Raw genomic sequence first — 21,324 nt, 5'->3', positions numbered from 1 at the left:
TGGAACCCTGGGCTGATCAGAGTATTGCCTGAGTACATTCTGCCAGGTGACAGGGGCAGCCCAGCATAATGCCTGAATCCTTACAGCAGGGAGTACTTAATTGCTATGGGAACACATGTAACCATTTAAGCTTAGGAGTCAATGAGCATTTGGGCTATTGTGTTTTAAAATTACAAATCACACAAAGGTAAACACCTTTTTATACTTATCCCTTTGTATTTGTTTGTTTGTTTGTTTGTTTGTTTGTTTGTTCTTTTGAGGCAGAGAGTCTCACTGTGTAGCCTTGGTTGACCTGAACTCACTATGTACCACACTGGCCTCAAACTCATAGAGATTCACCTGCCTCTGCCTCCTGAGTTCTGGAACTAATGGCCTGTGCCACCATATCCAACTGGAGAGTTGACTAGGTAGTTAAAAGTGTTGTGTAATCATGGGGATGGGGATTTGGATGCCTGTGTTTAAGTAACAAGACTGTGGTTGTCCCAGGTAGGCCTACAATCTGTCCCTGTCTGGCTGGAGACAAGGTAGCTGGAGCTTGTTAGTTTCCAGACATGCAGAGGAAAACTCAAACCCCAGGTCCTGGGAGAGTCCTGCCCCAAACAATAAGTGGAGCCTGATGTCTTATTTTGGCCTCCCTGTGAGCCCAGGTATGTGTGCCTTCAAATACAGACACAAATAAACACACAAGATAGTAAGTAGACACACACATAGGAGAGATTCCGATAGACTAGACATGCAACTTTTGTAATTGTGTCGTGGGGTGCGAGGCAGGGAAATGGTCTCTCAGAAAACACCCATTTCTTCTTAAAAATTCTTTTATTTTATGTGTATTGGTGTTTTGCTTGCATGCATGCCTTTGTAGGGCTGTTGGATCCTGGAACTGGAGTCACAGACAGCTGTGAGCCACTTTGTGGGTGCTTGGACTTGAACCCAGGTCCTCTAGGAAGAGCTGCCAGTGCTCTTCACCACAGAGCCATCTCTCTAACCCCAAGATGTTCATTTCTTAATTCATAGAACCTGTGCACATTGCCTTAGTGCAAACAAACCTTCAAAACTTGTCGGGTGTGAGTTCCAGGTCAGCCAGGGTTAAACAGTGAAACCTTGTCTCCAACTGCCTCCCCTCAAACAAACAAACAAACAAACAAACAAACAAAACCAAACCCTAAATGAAAATCCCTCCACGAAGGGCCTATTAGGTAAAGATGCTTGCCACCAAGCCGGACAACCTGAGCTTGGTCCCCAAGATGCTGGAAGGAGGGGACAGACTCCTGCAAATTTCCTTTGATGCCCTTACACATGCAGCCACACCCAAGCACACACACACACACACACACACACACACACACACACACACACACAAATAAATAATAAACATAATTTAAAAAACCCTTCAGCTGAAATAAAAATACACACAGGTATAATTGAATTAAGTATCCTAGGCCAAGAATTGAGCTCAGGAGTGAAAGTGCTTGCCTGGCTTGCTTGAGTTCCTGGATGTGCTCTCCTGTAACACACAGAAGAGAGAGAGAGAGAGAGAGGAAGAGAGAGAGAGAGAGAGAGGTGAAGAAACGGGGAAGGTTCTGTTACTCTAGGCCACCATGGTCCTATGAATTCACTAAAGCCCCCACATGGAACACAGACAGAAATAAGTGATTTTTGACTCTGTAACAGTAAACACCCAAACTTTGTGTCCTACAACTGTGTTCACTGTTTCTTCGGGATAGAACATCAGCTAGACTACAGCAGGGATGGCCAGCCCCCTTCCACTGTGCCTGGAGTCTGGAGATGGACCTGAAGGACCAGACTGTAGGCTGTGGAGGTTTTTCTAAAACCTACGAATTTTGAGATCGAGTCCAGCCTGTTCCACAGAGCCGAGTTCCAGGACATCCAGGACAACACAGAGAAATCCAGTCTCAAAAAACCAAACCAAACCAAACCAAACAACAATAAAAACAGTTTAGAGACTAAACTGAGTCAAGGGCCAAGCTCATTCAGGTTTTGTTTTGTTTTGTTTTGTTTTGTTTTGTTTTGTTTGTTTGTTTGTTTTTGTTTTTTGAGACAGGGTTTCTCTGTGGCTTTGGAGGCTGTCCTGGAACTAGCTGTTGTAGACCAGGCTGCTCTCGAACTCACAGAGATCCACCTGCCTCTGCCTCCCGAGTGCTGGGATTGCTCATTCAGGTTTACTTACATAATTTTGTTCCTGTTTTTCAAGACAGGGTTTCACTATGTAGCCCTGGCTGTCCTGGAACTCACTATGTAGACCAGGCTCTCCGGGAACTCACAGAGATCCGCCTGCCTCTGCTTCTCGAGTGCTGGAATTAAAGGCGAGTGCAACAACACCCAACTCTATATTTTATGTGCGTGGGTTACATGCATGCAGTGCCCAAGGAGGCCATAAGAGGGTGTCAGATGCCCTGGAGCTGGAGTTACAGGCTTCTGTGAGCCACTATGTGAGTTCTGGGAACTGACCTGAGGCCCTCTGGAAGAGCAGTCCATGTGCTTAACCACTGAGGCATCTCTTTAGGCCCTATCCAGGCTTCTTACACAGTGGTTTAGAGCTTGTTCCCAGAAAGCTGGGTGTGAGGTGGATGGAGTACCAGAGAGCCTCAGTTTAGGAACTGCTCGTTTGCACCCCACTTCTAATTGATTGAAGCAGCAATTCTGCCAGGAATGCACATATTGTTGATATTGCCAGGCTCTCCACATCTTGGGTAGGGCTCCCCCTCCCCCAAGATAGAGCCTTGCTACATAGCCCAGGCTGGCCTCAAACCCATGACCCTCCTGACTGAGCTTCCTTTGTGTGCCACCACGATGCATATAGTTCTTTTTTTAATCTAAAAAATATATCAAATAAAGAGATAAATTTTTTGGGGGGTCATTTCCCTGGAATAAACCCACCACACAAGGTGCTACATAGAAAATTGCCACTAGAATACTCTTGTTGTAACACGGGGAAAGTGCTGGGACATGGCTTAGTGATGTTGTTTCCTAGCGTGAGTGAGGCTTTTCAATCCATCCTTAAGCATCTCAGATTACAAAAACAAACAAACAAAAAAACCGATGGGGCCAGCAAGATGGCAGAGTGGGTAAAGGAGCTTGCCGCTAAACTGAGTGGCCGAGTTCAATTCCTGGGACCCCACATGGTAGATGGGGAAAACCAGTCCCTGCTAAGTTGTCCTCTGACCACCACACACAGCATATGTATCTCCCTCAGATGACTAAAGAAAGAAAAGTGCTTAAAAAATAAAAATAAGGGGCTGGAGAGATGGCTCAGAGGTTAAGAGCACTGACTGCTCTTCCAGAGGTCCTGAGTTCAATTCCTGGCAACCACATGGCTTACAACCATCTGTAATGGGATCTGATGCCCTCTTCTGGCCTGTATGTATGTAAGCAGACCACTTATATCAAAGAAATAAAAATAAAATAAAATAAATAGGAAGACGAGAATACACAGCACCCATTGGCTTGTTCATTCCAAACTCCTCCAAACACACACTGCCCACAACCACTTATTCTCAGTCCTGCCCGCCAACAGCACTTGTCTGAACTATTTCCCATCTTGTAGATTTTTGCCTTCCCCTTAATTAAGAAAAATAACTGTATTTGCACTTTTTCCAGCCTATAAAAGTTTGGAAATCTCAGTTCCTCTGCACAGCCTTTGTTTTCTTGGGTCTAAGGTGGCCAGTGTGGTCTACATATTTGGGCTGGGCATGGTGGTGCTGGGACTTGAACCCGGGACTTCTATCAATCTAGGAGATTACTCTACCCTCATTTTTTAAAAAAAGATTTTAATTAAAAATTTTTCTTTCTTTCTTTCTTTTTTTTTTTTTTTGTTGCTTGCTTTTTAAAACAGGGTTTCTCTGTGTAACAGCCCTGACTGCCTTGGAACTCACTCTGTAGATCAGGCTGGCCTCAAACTCACAGAGATCTGCCTACCTCTATCTCCCCAGTGCTGGACTTAAAGGTGTGCTCCACTACTCTCAGGTGAGATTTTTAAATTTTATTTGATGTGATGAGTGTTTTTCCTGCATATAAATATATACACCATGTGTGTAACTGGTGCCAGTGGAGATCAGAAGAGATTGTTGGATCTTCTGGAACAAGTTACAGACAGTTGTGAGCCACCATGTGGGTGCTGGGAACTGAACCCAGGTCCTCTGCAAAGCAGCCAGTGTGCTTAACTGCTGAATCATCTCTCCGGCCCATATGCTTTATTTATTTATTTATTTATTTATTTGTTTGTTTGTTTGTTTGTTTTTCAAGATAGGATTTCTCTGTGTTGCTTTGGAATCTGTCCTGTAACTCTCTCTAGATCAGGCTGGCCTCGAACTCACAGAGATCCACCTGCCTCTGCCTCCTCTGCTGGGATTAGAGATGAGCCCCCATGCGGCAAGCTCATAGGCTTTTTTTTTTTTTTTTTTTTTTTTGTTTTTTCGAGACAGGGTTTCCTTGTGGCTTTGGAGGCTGTCCTGGAACTAGCTCTAGTAGATCAGGATGGTCTCGAACTCACAGAGATCCTCCTGCCTCTGCCTCCCGAGTGCTGGGATTAAAGGCATGCGCCACCACCACCTGGCAGCTCATAGGCTTTTATGGAATAAAAACAAATGGCAGGAAAACCAGAGACCACACCATATTAAGAACAATTTGTTGCCAAGAGCGACTTGCTTAGAGGTACCTTGGCCAGGTGATGTTGGTCAGAAAGAGAAGCAATGCAATCTTATTTTCTCCTCTTCCTCCACCCCAGGGCATCCTACAACCCCTCCATTCATGCTGACCCTCAACTGTGAGGTCTCAGGGCATTCTAAGTCAGGCTGCCTTCCCAAGTCCAGAGCCCAGATCATTTATTCATTATTTTTGGATGCAGAGTTCTTCCAAGGGACCAGTGATTAATGAGGAGAAGGGATTTGCAGACTTCCTGAAGCAGACCTAGTTGTAGTTTGATATACTCATTATACTTCTTGTGAGAAAAGTGACAATTTAGTCAGTATTCTTTTAAATAATGCTGACTTTTCTCAACATAAAGCAAGGCTCAAGCAAGGAAAGAAAACTGTAATTCTATCCAGTTAACCACTGACAGCATTTTAAAAGTTTATTTTTGACTGAAACAATAACAACAACAACAACGGATTCATTCTACTTGTCAAAAAACATAATGTGTGGACTGGAGAGAGTCCCAGTGGTTAAGAGTTTTGGCTGCCCCTACAGTGGACATAGCTGAACCCAAGACTCAGAATTTGAAAACTACTCTTTCTCTCTCTCCCTCTCACTTCCAGACCCTAATTTTTCTCTTTTCAAAGAGGGTGCAGTACAGGACTGTGCCAATCAGTACACTGACATAAGAAGACTCTAAATGGGCAATGTAAACATCACACCACTCAGAGCTGTTCTTTTCTTTAAACAAAACACAAACAAACAAAAGGTCTCACTGTGTAGCCCTGGCTGGTCTGGCTTGGAATGTACTATGTAGAGCTGACTGGCCTTGAACTCAAAGAGATCCTCCTGCCTCTGCCTTCAGAGCGTTGAGATTAAAGGTGTGTGCCTCCATATCCAGCACCCTACAAGTTTTAAGAACAGCTCTGGTCTGGCATAGGGGTGCATGCCTTGAATCTCAGTATTTTGGTGGCAGAAACAGGAGGATCTCTAGGAGTTCAAGACCAGCCTGGGATATACAATAAGACTCCATAATACTTTATGGTAGTCAAAGTAACTCTCACTATATGTAGCGTACTCTGGTAGTTCTCAGTCTATCTTATTTGATTATTTTTAAGTTCGAGCGTGTTTGTATGTACATGTGTGTGTGCATATGTGTATATGTTTGTTGCTAGAGATGGAATTCATGGCCTTGGGCATTCTATGTAAGACTTGTACTGCTCATTGAGCTACATCTCTCTCTGGCTTCTATTTTATTTAAGTAAAAATAACTAGTAGCAAATTATTAAACTGACTTCATCAACTATTAATTGGTTACAGGTAACTGTTTGAAAAATGCCAGCTCAGAGGAAGGAGAAACATGGTCACATGTTCGAGACAGGGTTTCTCTGTATTGCTTTGGAGACTGTCCTGGCACTCACTCTGTAGACCAGGCTGGCCTCAAACTCACAGAGATCCACCTGCCTCTGCCTCCCAAGTGCTGGGATTAAAGGCATGCACCACAAACTCCAGGCTTTGCATTGCATAGTTTTTAAGTCTTTTAAAATTTATTTTCATGAGTTCCAGGACAGGCACCAAAACAATACAATACAGTTTGTCTCGAAAAACAGCAACAATTTTTTTTTATGTGTATAGGTGTTTTATAGTTCTATGTATCCCTGTGCACCATGTGTGCAGGGCCTGGGGAGGCCAGAAGAGGGCACTAGATCCTGCATGGGACTGGAGTTACAGATGTTTGTGAGCCACCATGTGGGTGCTGGGAATCAAATTCCAGACCTCTTCAAGAGCAGCCATTGCTCTTAATCCCTGAGCCATCTCTTTAGCCCATGCATGGTTTATTTCATTTGACATTCACAGCAGTCCTGTGGAGTACGTCCCCTCAAATGACTACTGTGACAAAGCCCCACAGACACTGAGTTTTCTGCGTTCAGGAGGGAGGTGGGTGGTATACACAGAGCTAGAAATGGATTTTCCTGACTGGCCAATCTCAGCCTCGCTCCATGTCCTGTGTTAGAATGGATACAAGGTTGAGCTCTTCCTGAACACTAATTTTAGTTTTGAGTTTTCTGATAGTTAAGGCAAACAGTGGGCTCCAGTCTCAATGTTTGATGAAAGCAAGCACACACATTTGAATAAACTTCCTTCTGGCACTGAATTCCAGGACATAAGCTCCTTATGCAGAGCTATTGTACAATGATGAATATTATTTTCACTAGTGGTCTTTTCCATAAAACACCAAATTGTCAGAACAAGCTTCATTTTTTAAAGATTTATTTATTTATTTCAAGACAGGGTTTCTCTCTGTAGCCCTGACTGTTCTGGAACACACTCCATAGACCAGGCTGGCCTCAAATTGAGATCTGCCTGCCTCTGTCTTGCAAGTGCTAGGACTAAAAGTATGTACTTTTTTTAGTCCTAGATTTTAGCTCAAGATTTTATTTATTTGTCTGTGTGTGTGTGTGTGTGTGTGTGTGTGTGTGTGTGTGTGTGCGCGCGCGCGCGCGCGCGCGCGCACATGCAAATCAAATGCAGGTCTCTAGGGAGGCCAGAAGAGGGCATCAGATCCCCTGGAACTAGTTATAGGTGGTTGTGAGCCACCCAGCATGGGTGCTGGGAAGAGAACTCAGGTCCTTAGGAAGAGTGGTACATGTTTTTTTTTTTTTTTTTTTTTTTTTTTTTTTTTTTAGTTCAAGTTGGGAACAAGCTTGTTTCACATGTAAATCCCTTCTCCTTCTCCCTCTCCTCACCCCCATCCCTCCTCCTCCACCCCCAACCTACCCCCACCCCATCCACCCTCCACTCCCCAGGCAGGGTAGGGCCCTCAATGGGGGCTCTGCAATGTCCACCAAATCTTCCTAGGCTGGGCCTGGGCCCTTCCCCATGTGTCCAGGCCTAGAGAGCATTCCTTCACGTGGGATGGGCTCTCAAAGTCCCTTCTTACACCAGGGAAAGATACTAATCTACTACCAGGGGCTCCCTGGCATGCAGAGGCCTCCTTATTGACATCCATGTTCAGGGGTCTGGATCAGTCCTGTACTGGCCTCCCAGACAGCATCTGGGGTCAATGTGCTCTCCCTTGTTCAGGCCAACTGTTTCTGTGGGTTTCTCCAGCCTGGTACCGACCCCTTCGATCCTCATTCCTCTCTCTCTTCAACTAAGTTCCAGATTTCAGCTCAGTGTATATCTGTGGATGTCTGTCTCGTAGTAAATGTTCTTAACTGCTGAGCCACTCTCCAACCCTTCAGGACAAGTTTTGTAAAATTATATAAAAAATATGTTAAAGCATATGTGTTTAGGTATTTGTTTATTTAGTTACTTATTTTTGTTTTATGTTCTTATGTATTTTTCATTTATTTACTTATTTTAAATTTTAAAAGTTACATGTATTTATGTATTTGTTCATCTATCTATCCATCTATCTATCTACATTATCTATCATCTATCTATCTACCATCTATTTTCTGTCTATTAATCATCTATCATTATCTACATATCTATCTATCTATCTGTCTATGTGTGATGCATATACTATAGTTCTCAAGTGTCTTTATCTGTTGAGTCATGTAGTTGTCCCAGAGTTGGTATTTGTAATTCCTTATCATCAATATTCTTTTTTATTTCTTTCTTCTTTTGGGGGGTTCTTCTGTATGCTGGGCAGTTACTCTATTGCCCTGAGGTAGGAGAATGCAGGCAAGCTCACTACTAGTCTACATTATACAAAAAGTCCTTATCTAAAAACAAAACAAAACAATGGAACAGTAAATAAAACAAAACAAAGCCCCCAGGGCTTAGGTCAAGATGAGGTTGTTCTTTCTGGACAATATGTTGCTACGTTTGCTCAGCTAGTTAGCAGATCAAGGCTTTGTGGTTGGAGAACTGCTCCCATGTTATTGTTGACTGTCCAACATAAGCTCTTTAAGGTAGCCAACTTAAACACGTCCCTCTAAAGCCCCTTTTGCTCTGTAAGGGCGCACATTTACAGATCTGAGGGTTTTCATCATCATCTTTTAGTCTTTTATGGATTACAGTTATGCCTACCTCATCTTTGTTTCTTACCTCTACTGCTTAAAAAGTAGGCAAAACTACACAGAAAAACCCTGTCTTAAAAAAAAAAAAAGGAGGTATGGTGGCTAGAGTGCACTGTAGGACTTAACAGATAACACAGGGCTAGAATGGACAGTCAAGAAGCAACATCCCAGCTCTACAAGACTCGCCTTCAGATTTCCACTTAGGACAGAAAGGAATTGCATACATTTAAGTCAATGTTATTTGTGGTCTCTAGTAATCACACTGAAATCAACTGATATAGTAACAGCCAAGGAAATGATTTATAAATGAAGTCTGGGGACAATCTCTTAGTCTCCAGGTCCTAAGAATTCCTATGCAAATCCCACTTTATCAAAATGCTTCTATTCCCAGTCCCCAGACTATCCTAGAATTAGATGATATATGCATGTCCTGTGTGCAAACCCAGATGCCAGTGGGTACCAGTGCCATGGGGTGTGGCTTCAATGCTCTGCCCTTTGTAGGCATTTCTTTGCTTGTGTTCGGCTGGTACCAATGTCACTTTGCAATCCACACACTCTGGCCAGTGCCCTGAACTAAACTCAGGTGTCCATCAGAGGGGGATATAAGGCCCTTAAAAAGTCTGCATGGCATTGCTAATGTCTCTCCTGGGGCCTGCTGAACAAAGCTCTGCCACCTATCTAGTAGGAGACTTGAGGCCTCAGCTTTTGGAGGGATCGTTTGCTTCTGAAAAGCCCTACTCTGGTGGAATATACTCTTCACATAAACTATTTCACAACAATCACGGCAGATGAGAAGAGCCCTAATTCCAGGGGCCATAGACAGGGTCAAAAGGATTAAGTTATTTGCCCTACTTCAGAAGGGCAATAAATAACAGACACAGCTCAGGAAGCCAAGCCCTGTCCAGGGTTCTGAGGAAAACCTTTTCATTTTTACATGTGACCCGGGGGCTTTCCCTTTCTCTTCCACTGAATATGAGGACAAATGGTAGCCTGAAAGATATCTGTGCCTCAATGTTTGCTTGCATCCTTGTGGAGGGGCCCACTCATATGGGGGGTATCTTCTACTTCATTGCACTCCTCTTTTAGAAACTTACCCTTGCAACATTAAGTCCAAATAAATAAGCATTCATTCATCATAATGAATCCAATAAATACAGGATCTTCACATTTTCAATTTTTGGTGATACCTTTTGTATATATTTTTTGAAGTAGAAACCTTTCTGTTGTCTTATGGTTATGGTGCACAGCTCTAATCCCAGCAATCAGGAGGCAGAGGCAGGAGGATCTCTGTGAGTTTGAGGCCAGTCTGTGAGTGTGAGTTCCAGGACAGCCAGGGCTACACAGAGATCTCTGTTTCAAAAAGCCAAAAAGAAAAAAAAATCCATGTAACATAGAAAGCATTCCCAGATGTATTTAGTTGTGTGAACCTCCTGAGTGATTTGGAACATGGGCAAATAGTAGATAAGACATTTTCAAGCCTCATAAAAAAACCCTATAAATCAGGTTTGGTGGAGAATTCAGAAAAAAAGAAGAATCCATTCAGATAAAAATATAGTTCATTCATAGGTATAGCTAAAAAATTCACTATACCTTTGAAGAGTTTACTGTGTCACAGTGCACACAGGAACCTTGAATGCGATGGACTGAATTACAGTGCTGGCCACTGAACCAAGGGGCTGGTACAAGCTGGGCACGTACTTTAGCCCCAACCAAAAGTTTTCATTGCCTTTGTGTTTAAGAAAACACTCTAGGCAATCCAACTCCTCGTAGTTGAATTGTAGAGTACCTTTTAAAGTTGGAGTTATCTATGATTTCAAAAGTAATGGTATCTCATCTATAGCCCAAAACATGGATGTATTTTACAAACGGAACCCAGGGCTGTGTGCATGCTAGGCAAGAGCTCTGTTAGTGAGCTACACATACCCATCAAAGAAAGTGATTTTCCTGAAAGAGTTGGAATGACGTTTTACCATGCTCTTTCCAGCTACTGGTAAACAAATACAGCTTTGAAATGGTGTTGAGCCCGATATCATGAGGAAGCCCAAAAACTAGATTAGGTTGGTCAGCCTCTTTCCCCCTGGGAACAGTTACTTGGAGCCACTGTTGGTAGAGTTTAACCTTCCTTTCCTGCTGTGTCTAGCTGCCCTCTTCACTACAGAGATAAATTCCCAGAGGTCTCCAGCTATTGCCAGTTCTTGCAGGGACACATTTCTGCTTCCTGGTGCCCTGCCTCAATTTCCCACAAGCTTGCAGGAGATGGGCTTAAGTATAGTTTGAGGCAGGCTAATTTGAGAACTCTGCTCTTTCCCAATCCTCTCAGTCATACCCATACTGTTTTCAAGGGCGCTTGTATGAGAACCTCTTAAAGCCATGACTGGTCTTTACTGCAACCTCAAATTTTCTTGAAAGGATTTAAAAGTTACTCTGTTGAGACAGGGTCGAAACTTTTATAGAAGATGATAGAAAAATATAGACAGCTTCTCAGCCTTTCAGTGTTGTTCAAAATATAATGGACAGGGACAATTTTTATCAGAGTGAGGCACCGTGTGTAAATGTAATGGGCTTGGCTGTGTTCAGTGGTGGAAAACTTGCCTAGTGTGAGTGCCACCCTTTGTTTCATCTCTAGAACACAGAGAAGGAAAAAGAAGGAAAGAAGGGAAGGAAGGGAGGGAGGGAGGAAGCATGGTGGTGCCCACCTTTAATCCCAACACTTGGGGGGGGGAAGAGGTGGTTGACCTGTTAGTCCAAGGCCAACATGGTCTACATATGGAGTTCCAGTTCAGCTAGGACCACATAGTGAGACTTTGTCTATAAATAAACAAATAAATAAGAAGAAAGGAAGAAAAAAGAAAAGGTATATAGGAAAGCAGCCATAGTATTTAGTGCCATCTGACCATTGTCACTATGGCAACCTACCTGACACATAGTAGACATATGAATATAAACACATCATATGGGCTATGCAGGTATATGTGGACACACAAAGTTAGACTCACCCATAGACATCAACCATACAAATGTGGATATACAAAGAGGTACAAACTCAGAGAGGGAGATTGATGGGGGGGGGTGTATGGTAGAACTAGAACAGGTAGAGGTTAGAGAGATGGCTGATGACTGTGTGGTTAAGGACATAGACTGCTCTTCCAGAGGAATTGGGTTTGATTCTCAGTACCCACATGGTGGCTCACAACCCTCTGTGACGACTGTTCCAGGGAATCTGATGCCCTCTCCGGCCTCCACAGGTACTAGGCACATACATAGTGCACACATAGACATACAGGGAAAAAACACCCATACATAGAAAGTAAACTGAGCCCAGGCACAGGCCTTACAGATAGCGTGTTCTGAGTACCACACAACTGAGTTCTTGTTACTGGGTAGTATGAATCTGGCTGAGATGAGCTATCTGAGCATTTGAGAGCAAAGCCACAGGAAGCGGTGTAGACAAAGAAATGCAAACGCTCTGTTTACGCTCTGTTTGTTTCCTATGTGTTGTACTATTATTTATTTATTTATTTATTTATTTATTTTTATCACCAAGCCAGCCACCTTCATTCTGGTCTCGGACTGGGAATTCACAGGGCTTAGGAAAATCCACAGAAGTCCCCCAGCTCAAGCTCTCTGGTTCAGGTTGCCGTTTCCAGAGGCTTCCAGGGGAGGGTGTGTGTTGAGGAAGCTGGTGGTGTTCTCCAGGGCTCCACCACTTTGACCAGAGCCAGTGTGGTTCAGGACTGATCCACATGTCCATGATCCAGGAAGGCCTCTCTCTTGATGAATTCAAGAGGAATGGCAGAACACGTGGATTCTTCCCAGGGCGTCCCCAGGGAAAGAAGTGGGGCATGGAGGTACAGGCAGACACGCATGCACAGTGCTCACATACCCTCCCCTAACATGTTCCAAAGTCACCCTCAGTAGTGTCTGTTCCCTACAGGACTGGAGCAGAGGGAGGTCGGCAGTCCCAACCGCAGTTCCCCTCACCCCCACCCTTTGCCTATTTTCTCATCCTTAAAGCCACACCCACTTGGAAATCCAGGCTTATTCCCAGGCTTGAGCTTGGAGCTCCCAGAGCCTGTAGCCCACCCCCACATCCTCAGGGGCCACACTGTGTGGCTCTTCCTGCCCCTGCCCACAAGTCAGGTAGACCTGTACTCTGCTCTCACTTCTGTAGCTGAATCTCATCCTGCTAGCCAAGATATGCCAATGAAGCCCTCCTCATGCCTGCTGCTGCCCCCACACAACCCAGTTTGGTTGTCCCTGAAGAGCTTTGTTCTCTCTCACTTTCTTGAGGACTGTAGTAGAAGGGAGGTTTCTATTGGAAACTAAGGGACAGCACCCGCCTCCAACACTGAAGGATGTTTGCCAGACTTCTTTCAAAATTTCCTTTCATCTTCATTATGGGTCCCCAATACACGACGAAATAGAATTATGTGACTCAATCGAGGCTACATGTAGGTAAGGAGAGATACAAGGTCAAGCGAATCAGACTGTTTGATTTTTAGTGTTCTGAGCAAAGCCCATGCTGCAGGTGCCCCAGCTCTGCCTAGCAGACCTCTGCCCTCTGCTCACGAGCAAGCAAGCGAGTGGCGATCTCTCTCCTGGCTGATCTAAAGATAGCAGGCTTTCGCCAGTCAGCCTTGCAACTAGCGGTGCCCCAAACTCCCAGGTCCGGCCAGCCTGCACCTTTCTCCCCTGGTTGTATCCCAGAACCCGGTGTGGTATGGAAACTGCAACCCTGTGAATGCCCAGAGTGAGGCTGAGATTCTAGACTCTCAGAGCAGACAGGTTTAGTCTGGAACCCAAACATCTGGAGGCAAAGGACCGGTCTCAGTCTCCCTCAACCTTACAGAAGCATCCTAGGAAGAATCACCTGGAAGAGGTTGCTGTGGCAACAAGGGAGTTTTGTAAAACTAGAAGAACTCATCTAAGATCAGTGGGCATATGAAAATCACATCAACAGTATGTGTGGGGGATGCCAATCGGGAGGCCTCTCAGGAACCCATGGAGAGTGGGAGAGGGTGGTGGCCAGGGTCTAGTTACTCAGGAAACTGGTAATGAGCAGTCACAAAACAGTAGCTAACAATTGTGGATGGACAACTCTTCTAGATATTAAACTAAACCCATTGATATTCTTTACTTTAAACCCTACAGCAACCCTATAAGGTAGCACAAAATTTTGCCATTGCATTAAAGTGGGAGAAGACCTCCTTCTTTCTTTCTTTTCTTTCTTTCTTTCTTTCTTTTCTTTTCTTTCTTTCTTTTTTCATTCTACCTTCCTTTCTTCCTTTCTTATTCCATTCTCTCTTTTTCATTTCCTTGTTTCTCTCTCCCTTCCTTCCATCCTTCTTTCCTTCTTTCTGAGATAGGGTTTCTCTGTCCTGGAACTTGCTCAGTAGACCAGGCTGGGCTTGCATTCACAGAGATTCGTCTGTCTTTGCCTCCCCAGTGCTGAGATTAAAGGTGTGCGCCACCAATTTAAATCATTGTTTTCTACATCTCCAATGTAGATATGTGCAGCATCCACCTGGAGAGGGCACGTTCACAACGAAGAGAAAAACCCACCTTTCTGATTTAGGAGAGTTTCTTTCTACCAAGTTGTGACTCTTTAAGAAACAGGACAAATCATTAAACTAAAGTAAAAACTAAAACTGCCCAAAGTCTCTGTGTGTGAAAGGAGAGCAGCAATTCCTGAATCTCAGGCTTACACTGTGGGGTACTCAAGAGGTGTTTGGTGCAGGGCAGGGCTAAAGCGATTATTCTGGAGTTGCCTGCCAACTAAATCAACCAACTTTGCTAGTATAAGGCACTCCTGGCCCTGGTCTCTGAGGGTGGAGACTCACTCACTCACACATTCAAACAACAAACAAACAAACGAAACCAAAACCAAGCACTTTCTCTAGAAAAGCTGCTTTGTTTTGTTTTGTTGAGACAGAGTTTCTCATTGTAGCCCTGGCTGTCCTGGAACTAGCTCTGTGGACCAGGTTGGCCTCAAACTCAGATATCCACCTGTTTCTGCCTCCCAAGTGCTGGGATTAAAAGTGGCACTGCTGCCCTTGCCTCAGCGGTCACCACCACCCAGCTTGAAGCTGGATAATTCTCAATGGAAAAATGCTAGTTAAAATTAAAGGGAGTCGGAAATATCCTCTGGAGAGGTTTGAAATAAGGCCAAGGGAATGTCTTTATTACCTCTCACGATATTCATATTAAGCATTTTCCATAAACAACCTAAACATAAGGTTCAGACCTTGAAAGGAGCAACGAACTGACTTGGAAACTGCAGACCTGTCGTCAAAGAACAGCTCATTTTGAAGCTTTAAATGAACACAACCATTTCTTCCCAAACCTTCAAAATACTGGAAACCACGGCAGGGCTCTGTGAGTAGTTTTCCAAGGTGTACCAGGGCACCTGGCTTCCTTTCGGGAAGGTATCTGCACTCTAAATAGAAACCTCAAATGTCAGGACCCTGGAGGTCCCACAAGGGGCACTCTTGTCTCTACTTTCCCTCAGGACCAGCCGTGAAGAGTTTCTGATCTCCAAAGGAAAGGGTGCGGGTTGAAGGATGGATGTTAGTGAAATATTTAGCTAAAGAGGGGAAAGTAGGAAAGGAGGGAGGAGGCAAGGAGGAAGGGCCGGCAGGAAGAAGCACACGCATGTCCCTGCAACTTTGAAACCTCTAGCAGTTCATTTTCATGATTCTGAACCTTAAAATGGTCAGCCCAGCAATTGTTTCTGGGCAGACAAAGGCACCCAGCCCAGCTCTCCTGCTGGACATCGGCGAATGCTCAAGTTTGTACCCTTTTCAGTTTGGAGTCCAGTCCTCCTTATTTGTCCCAGGAAAGAGTCTTGGAGGCAGGGAGAGACATGCCCAACAGAGGCAGACCTGGCCATTCACAGCCTCAAAAGTTCTCCCCCTACCCCCTGCCAAGTCTGCCAGCATCTCTCGGCCATACCCAACTGGCATGTGCCCTCAAGCATGTTCTTGCGTGGCGTCAAAGGTTAAGCCTCATCATTTCCTCCCTTCTAGCTGCCCACGCGCACGGACGTGTCCACATTCCGGGTCTTAGACCCGCTCACCTACAGCCTGCCGTCTTCACCGAGGTTCTTGCAGTCGCCGAGGTGCGATGCTGGAAGGCTGTGGTGATGCGCTAAGGCCTGGAGGCAGGCGGCCCTCCCTGGCTGCAGCGGGGACGCCTGGGGGCACAGCACCACCGGGAGGAGGCGGCGGCGGCAAGGCCAGCAGCTCCTCGCCCGAGGTCACCGCACTATCCTGTTCTGGCTCTTCGCCCCCACCTCCCCCGCTCGCCGTCCCGCTACTTCGCTTTTTATCTTCCTCCTTCTTCCACTTCATGCGACGGTTTTGGAACCAGATCTTGATGTGTCTCTCGGTCAGGTTGAGCATCACTGCCAGCTCCACCCGGCGAGGCCGGGATATGTATTTGTTAAATAAGAATTCTTTCTCCAGCTCCAGCAGCTGCGCCCGCGTGTAGGCTGTGCGGGTCCGCTTGTTCTCCTCCGGTTCCACTGCGTATGCACCGCCTGTGGGCGACACAGTCGGTCAATGCGGTCTCTGGGGCCCAGTACAGCCCAAATATTTCATCCCCAGCCCAGGAACAATCCTCCTACTGATCGTGACAGGTCAGTCCAACCACAGCCCCCTTGCCCAGTGTGGCAGCCCCTCAAGTCGGCCCTTTCTCCTAGACCACAGCCATTTGGGCTCTCACCTCGATATCCCGCTTGGGTCTGCCAACCAGTGGTTTCAAAATGAGTTCATTTAACGGATGTTAAAATGGTTAAAATGCACACAATAGATACTTTGATTGATTCCATCCTACTAAGGTAATATCATGCCTTAAACACAGTATTAAAAAAAGTTAGTTAAAAAAACAAACTTTCTGACGTTGACCCAGTTCTGTCTGACTGTAAGAAATAGGGTTCGAATTACTATCCCGTCTTTACAGGTATCTATAGAACCGATAAACGTTTCTAGACTAAACTTTTACCACCTATAATGCTAATTTTCTTCTTTATTCACCGTTTCGTTAAAACAATGTTAAACTCAGCACATTAAACTATTTTAACAAGATCTGCAACTTAGCACAGTCTTTAATTCCGGCACACAGGAGACAGAGGAAGGGCAGGCAAATGGAGGCCAGTCTGGTCTCCATAACTAGTTCCAGGCCAGCAACAGCAATGTAATGAGATCCTGTCTCAAAAAAAAAAAATTTAAATGAATTTAATGACTCACTAATGGATGCAGATTGAAGCTTGAAAGATCATGTTGCTCATTAATTTATGGGTACATTCTGTTATATCTTTTAACATACATAATTATTTATTTAAATATTTATTATTTTGTGTGTAGAGTATACATACATGTGTTGCAAACATGCATGGTGGGGTGAGGACAACTCTTGGGAGTTGGTTCTTTTTTTAAATCTTAGGTTTCATGGATGGAACTAAGGTCTTCAGGCTGGCAAAAGGATTTTTTTTTTTTTTTTTTTTACATACTGAGCCATGTCCCTGGGTCCATATATTTTTTTTAAAAGTATAGTTATATTGCAATTAGTCCCAACTTGAGAGGTAATTGTTACTTTAATTTCAGTTAGTACCCTGCCTCTGAGAAGAAGAAATCGCATTTTGGGGAAGGCCACACTTAGCAGGAGACAGTTAACTCCCCACTCTGTGTTGTGTCACCAATACTAGCAGAGGCCAGGTCCAAGCTGAACTGAGAGCTATTCTGGAGAAAGGATAGCACCAAGGGACTTGTCAGTCCCAGCTTCAAACTTCGTCTAAAGCAAGCAACAAACCCAAGTGGCCAGAAAGTGAGTGCCACACAGTGAGTCCCACACAGGTTTGGGTCTTCCCTGTCTGTGCAGAGCAACAGTAAATGCCCGGATTGTGAACACTGGTTTAGGGCTCTCAACCAAAGCTAGACGAAGAGGCTGAGGCCGACTTGATTCTCGACAGAGGCAAGAGGCATGAGTGCGTTGAGGGCCAGGGATTAATTTCCTAGATGGAATCTGCTCCTTGGCTTTTCCCAGACCAAGAGGCGGCACCAGAAGCTGAGGTGAGACACCTAGACTGCTCTTTGGAAAGCAGCTCTTCTCTCCAGGAACAAACCACGCAGGCCTTTCCCGAAAGAGGGGAGAGAAGAGACTTACACGGAATGAAGCATTTAAAAAGGCCAACCACGGTTTCATAAATGTAACACACAGATTCTTCGGACTTCTGCCCTCAGCTGCCCACTTTGCCAAGTCCTAGTGAACAGCTATGGGGATCTGTGTCCAGCTAGAGAAAGCCGAGGATGGGAGTTAAAGTTGGAATCTGCTGGCGAGAAAATGTTCAGAGTTCCCCAGTCTGATCTTTTCTAGGACTCAGAGTAGAACGGCCAGTGATAAAGTTCATTTAGCTTCAATTATTTTCAAGTGCCTGTTGTCATTAGTATTCGTATTTCTACTATGAATCTTTAGATCATAGTGTGGTTGTGAAACCCCACTAAGCACACTCAAGAGGGCTCGCTATACTTTGAAGTTCTTCCAAAGTGGAGGCGGCTGGAGCTCCCTGCACACCTCCCTCCACCGAGAGAAGAGAGTCGGACGTGCAGAGGGTCAAAGGGACCCGCAAAGGCTTCCGGCTCCCGAATTCTATAGTCTGAAGTTGTCTCCAAAGTGTTCTCCAAACACAGGAAAAGCTGTGGGCTTTCTCTAAGAATTTACTCTCTGGTTTCTTTCGGCCCTAGTCCAGCGTAGGAGCAGATAGAAAGAGTCTCCAGGGCTCAGTGCAAGGAAGCCTGGAAAGATGGAATCCTTGGGAAGAAACTATGGACTGAGAGCCCCCTGGGCGGAGGGGCCATCTTCCATTAGTCCCCCCCCAAAAAACAAAAAAACAAAAAACAAAAAACAAATGGGTCGTTTTGGCCTTGGCCTTGAGATACCTCTGCAGCATCTACCTGCTCCACCTGCTTGGAATTGGTCAGGGGCGAGGGACTGACGACCCCAGCAAGAGTTTAGGCCCTGTCTTACGTCATTTTTGCCTTGGCCAGGAAATGAATTAATGAGGGGTGCCCCTGGGACCTTGGTAAGCTTGGCTACCCCAGGCCCTCTCAAGAGCATTGCTTGGCTGCTCCTGGGGCAGTGTCAGGCTTCTTAGACAGCCCCTAAAGACTTGAAGTATCAGAGGATGCCAACTCCAGCTTCTTAACCCCTGGTTCCTGACAGTCAGTCGGAAGGCAAAAGCAAAAACAGCTATTTGCAGTACAGGTGTGACCAGAAGTGACTGCAGCCCGGAAGAGATAACATTGTGTAGCGTCGGGCACAGGCCCCGCGCAAATTCGCTGCCAGCATCTGGCTGGGAAGGGACCTAGAGCTTGCTCTGCTTCGCCTATCTGCTGCCAGAACGGACTTAGCACAAAGCAGGCGGTGCCCAGAGCTAAGGAAAGCTGGGGTCTTGCTTCACTGAACCGGACTGCAGGAAGTAGGCCCCTCCTTCTGCATATTTACTCCCTAGGACACAGCGCGAGAAGACCCTTCAAAACACCTTTGGTTGGTCCAAAAAGAATTGGCATCCCAGACGCCTCTCCCAGCTGCCATGCTTGGGAGTCGCCTTTCGGTGAGCCCCTCAGTTTGCCCCAGCCTCTCCCTGTTCACTCCCATTCCTTTCCCTACCCTAGGGCTTCCGGACCCTTGGCAGGCCTGGATTATTGTGATTTTCCTTTTCCTTCCTGCTTTTCGCTTCCATTCGGTGCCCTAGGAGGCCCGTTTTCTTTAATAAAGCCTTTAGGACAGGGCTGGGTAGTGCAGGTGCCTGAGGCTCCGAAAGGGTTACGGCCTAGGTCAGGCAACTTGGTGTCCACTACCTGGGAGTCTTTGGCTTCCAGATCCCCCGCTGCAGAAGGATTCAGAGAGTTCAAAAGCTCTGAGCCTGGGTAGGCCTGGCTTTCTCAGGCATGGGAGCCGGCTCTCAGCTTAAGAAAGGCTTAGGACATCCGCAAGTAAGGGGGAGTGCAGAGTGGAGAAGAGGCTTCCAAGATGGCTCGACTTGTTGCCCTCCCCCGCCTCCATAAACCGGAGTTTATGCTAAGCCTACTTTATCCCAGCGTGTTGGAGAGGAATTCAGAAAAGGCCCAGGGGAGCACTTGAAGATAGTGGCAGCTGAGTCTACACTAGGAGAAAAAAAAAGGGAGAAAGCCAGGCTTACCTGCCCACTGGCCTTTCCACGCATGAGCTTTGGTGGATTTCATCCACGGGAAAGGGAGCTGAACGCGGCTGGGTTCTTCCAGGCCCCCAGGCTCTGTTCCATTCGGGAAAGGGCCGGAGGGCGGGTGGGTGAGCCCGAGCTGAGCTGGGAGGTGGTGGTGGAGGTGGGCCACCGAAGGGTCTTCAGCGAGCGGGGGCACTTCGTACGGGGAGATGTCCTGGGGACTTCCCTGCTCCAGTGTCCCCAGAGCCCCTGCGAACTGGGGTGGCGGCGGAGGTGGGGGCTGGCGGCCCATGTACAGGCACGCAGGGGGGTTAGCGCTGAACTCTGGCACCGGGCCCCTCTGGAATGCGCAAGGATCCTTGTAGAGCTGTGTGGCCGCATAGTACTGCTCCTCACCGTTCATGGTGGCAGCGGGCACTTGGGGGGACAGCAGCCCCGGGTAGGAATCTACAAGCCAGGCCTTGGCGCTGTGCGGCTCGCAGACTCCGAACGCCACCCCAGATCGCTTTGACAGTTCTCCACTGCTCTCCGGGGGAAGCACGGGCTGGCGGGGGACAGACAAGCCGGCCGCCGTGCGATAGGCTCTGAGGCACCCCACGTGGCTCAGCCTGGAGCCATTATTGGCCTGGCGGACGGCCTTAAGAAGGAGGCCCAGGTGCCCGCGAACACCTGCATCTGTTTCAATTTTCTCTCCGAGTCGGCTAAACCCTCCTCTGTCTGCAGCAGGCAGGGAGGTCTCCAAAGCCAGGCGCGCAAAAGTACCAGAGCGTTTATTCTTTTACAGAACCGCTACCTTCGTGCTTTCTTTAAATCTTTACATCTTCCCCCAGGATTTTGTTTGTTTGTTTGTTTTGATTTATTTTGTTTGTTTTGTTTTGTTTAAGACAGGGTCTAATTTTGTAGCCCTTAACCCGGCTGCAACTCACTATGTAGTTCAGACTGGCCTCAAACTTCAGCAATCCTTGTCTTCATCCTCCTCAGTTCTGGGATTATAGGTGTAAGGCACCACGCCCAACTTTTAGTTTTCTTATATTTTTAAACAATATATGTAAATATCAACTCAGTAATATGATTTGCAAAATTTTAAGGTTGCATGTCTCAACTGTTGAAGAATACAGTTTTTAAGAACTGCTTCCAGAACCTAGCTCTATAAGCCAGAAGCTGTTGGGTTTTGTTTTATTGCTGAAACTGCCCCTTATTTGTTTCATTTTCATCTGTATTTGCATCCCCAAATGTGCTGGAGGCAAAGGAAAGTGGCTTCTTTGTGGTTGGGAGGTAGAACTAGGAATTGAAACAAGGTTTTCAGGTCCCTGACTTCTGTCTTGGAGTCCCTAGTGAAATCTATCTGCAGAGAAAACCCACTTCGTGTGTTGTCAGGGCAGCTGGGCAAGGAGAGGATTGGGGTGCCTAAAAAAAAATTAAAACACTGTTGTTCAAGGATACCTA

At 46.0% G+C, this 21,324-nt stretch overlaps 1 protein-coding gene across 1 annotated transcript; it reads right to left on the bottom strand.

Moving 5' to 3' along the window:
- Positions 1-15,769: 15,769 nt before the first annotated feature.
- On the bottom strand, positions 15,770-20,281 carry Pdx1 (pancreatic and duodenal homeobox 1). The gene is made up of 2 exons (XM_027413782.1): positions 19,876-20,281; positions 15,770-16,215 (listed from the first exon to the last, which is right to left on the bottom strand). The coding sequence occupies exons 1-2, from the start codon at positions 20,279-20,281 to the stop codon at positions 15,770-15,772; spliced, it is 852 nt and encodes a 283-aa protein (XP_027269583.1).
- Between the last annotated feature and the right edge of the window lie 1,043 nt (positions 20,282-21,324).

Source organism: Cricetulus griseus, chromosome 4, assembly GCF_003668045.3.
Source record: "Cricetulus griseus strain 17A/GY chromosome 4, alternate assembly CriGri-PICRH-1.0, whole genome shotgun sequence".
In the NCBI taxonomy this organism is placed as follows: domain Eukaryota; kingdom Metazoa; phylum Chordata; class Mammalia; order Rodentia; family Cricetidae; genus Cricetulus; species Cricetulus griseus.
Note: the sequence above shows the minus strand (reverse complement) of the source record. Positions and strands in the feature narration are given on the sequence as shown.

Excerpts from the sequence above, each read along its gene's own strand:
- Pdx1 (XM_027413782.1), bottom strand. The coding sequence starts at position 20,281 with ATGAACGGTGAGGAGCAGTACTATGCGGCCACACAGCTCTACAAGGAT. Across the intron at positions 16,216-19,875 it reads GTGGAAAGGCCAGTGGGCAG|GCGGTGCATACGCAGTGGAA; the intron begins GTAAGCCTGGCT and ends TGTCGCCCACAG.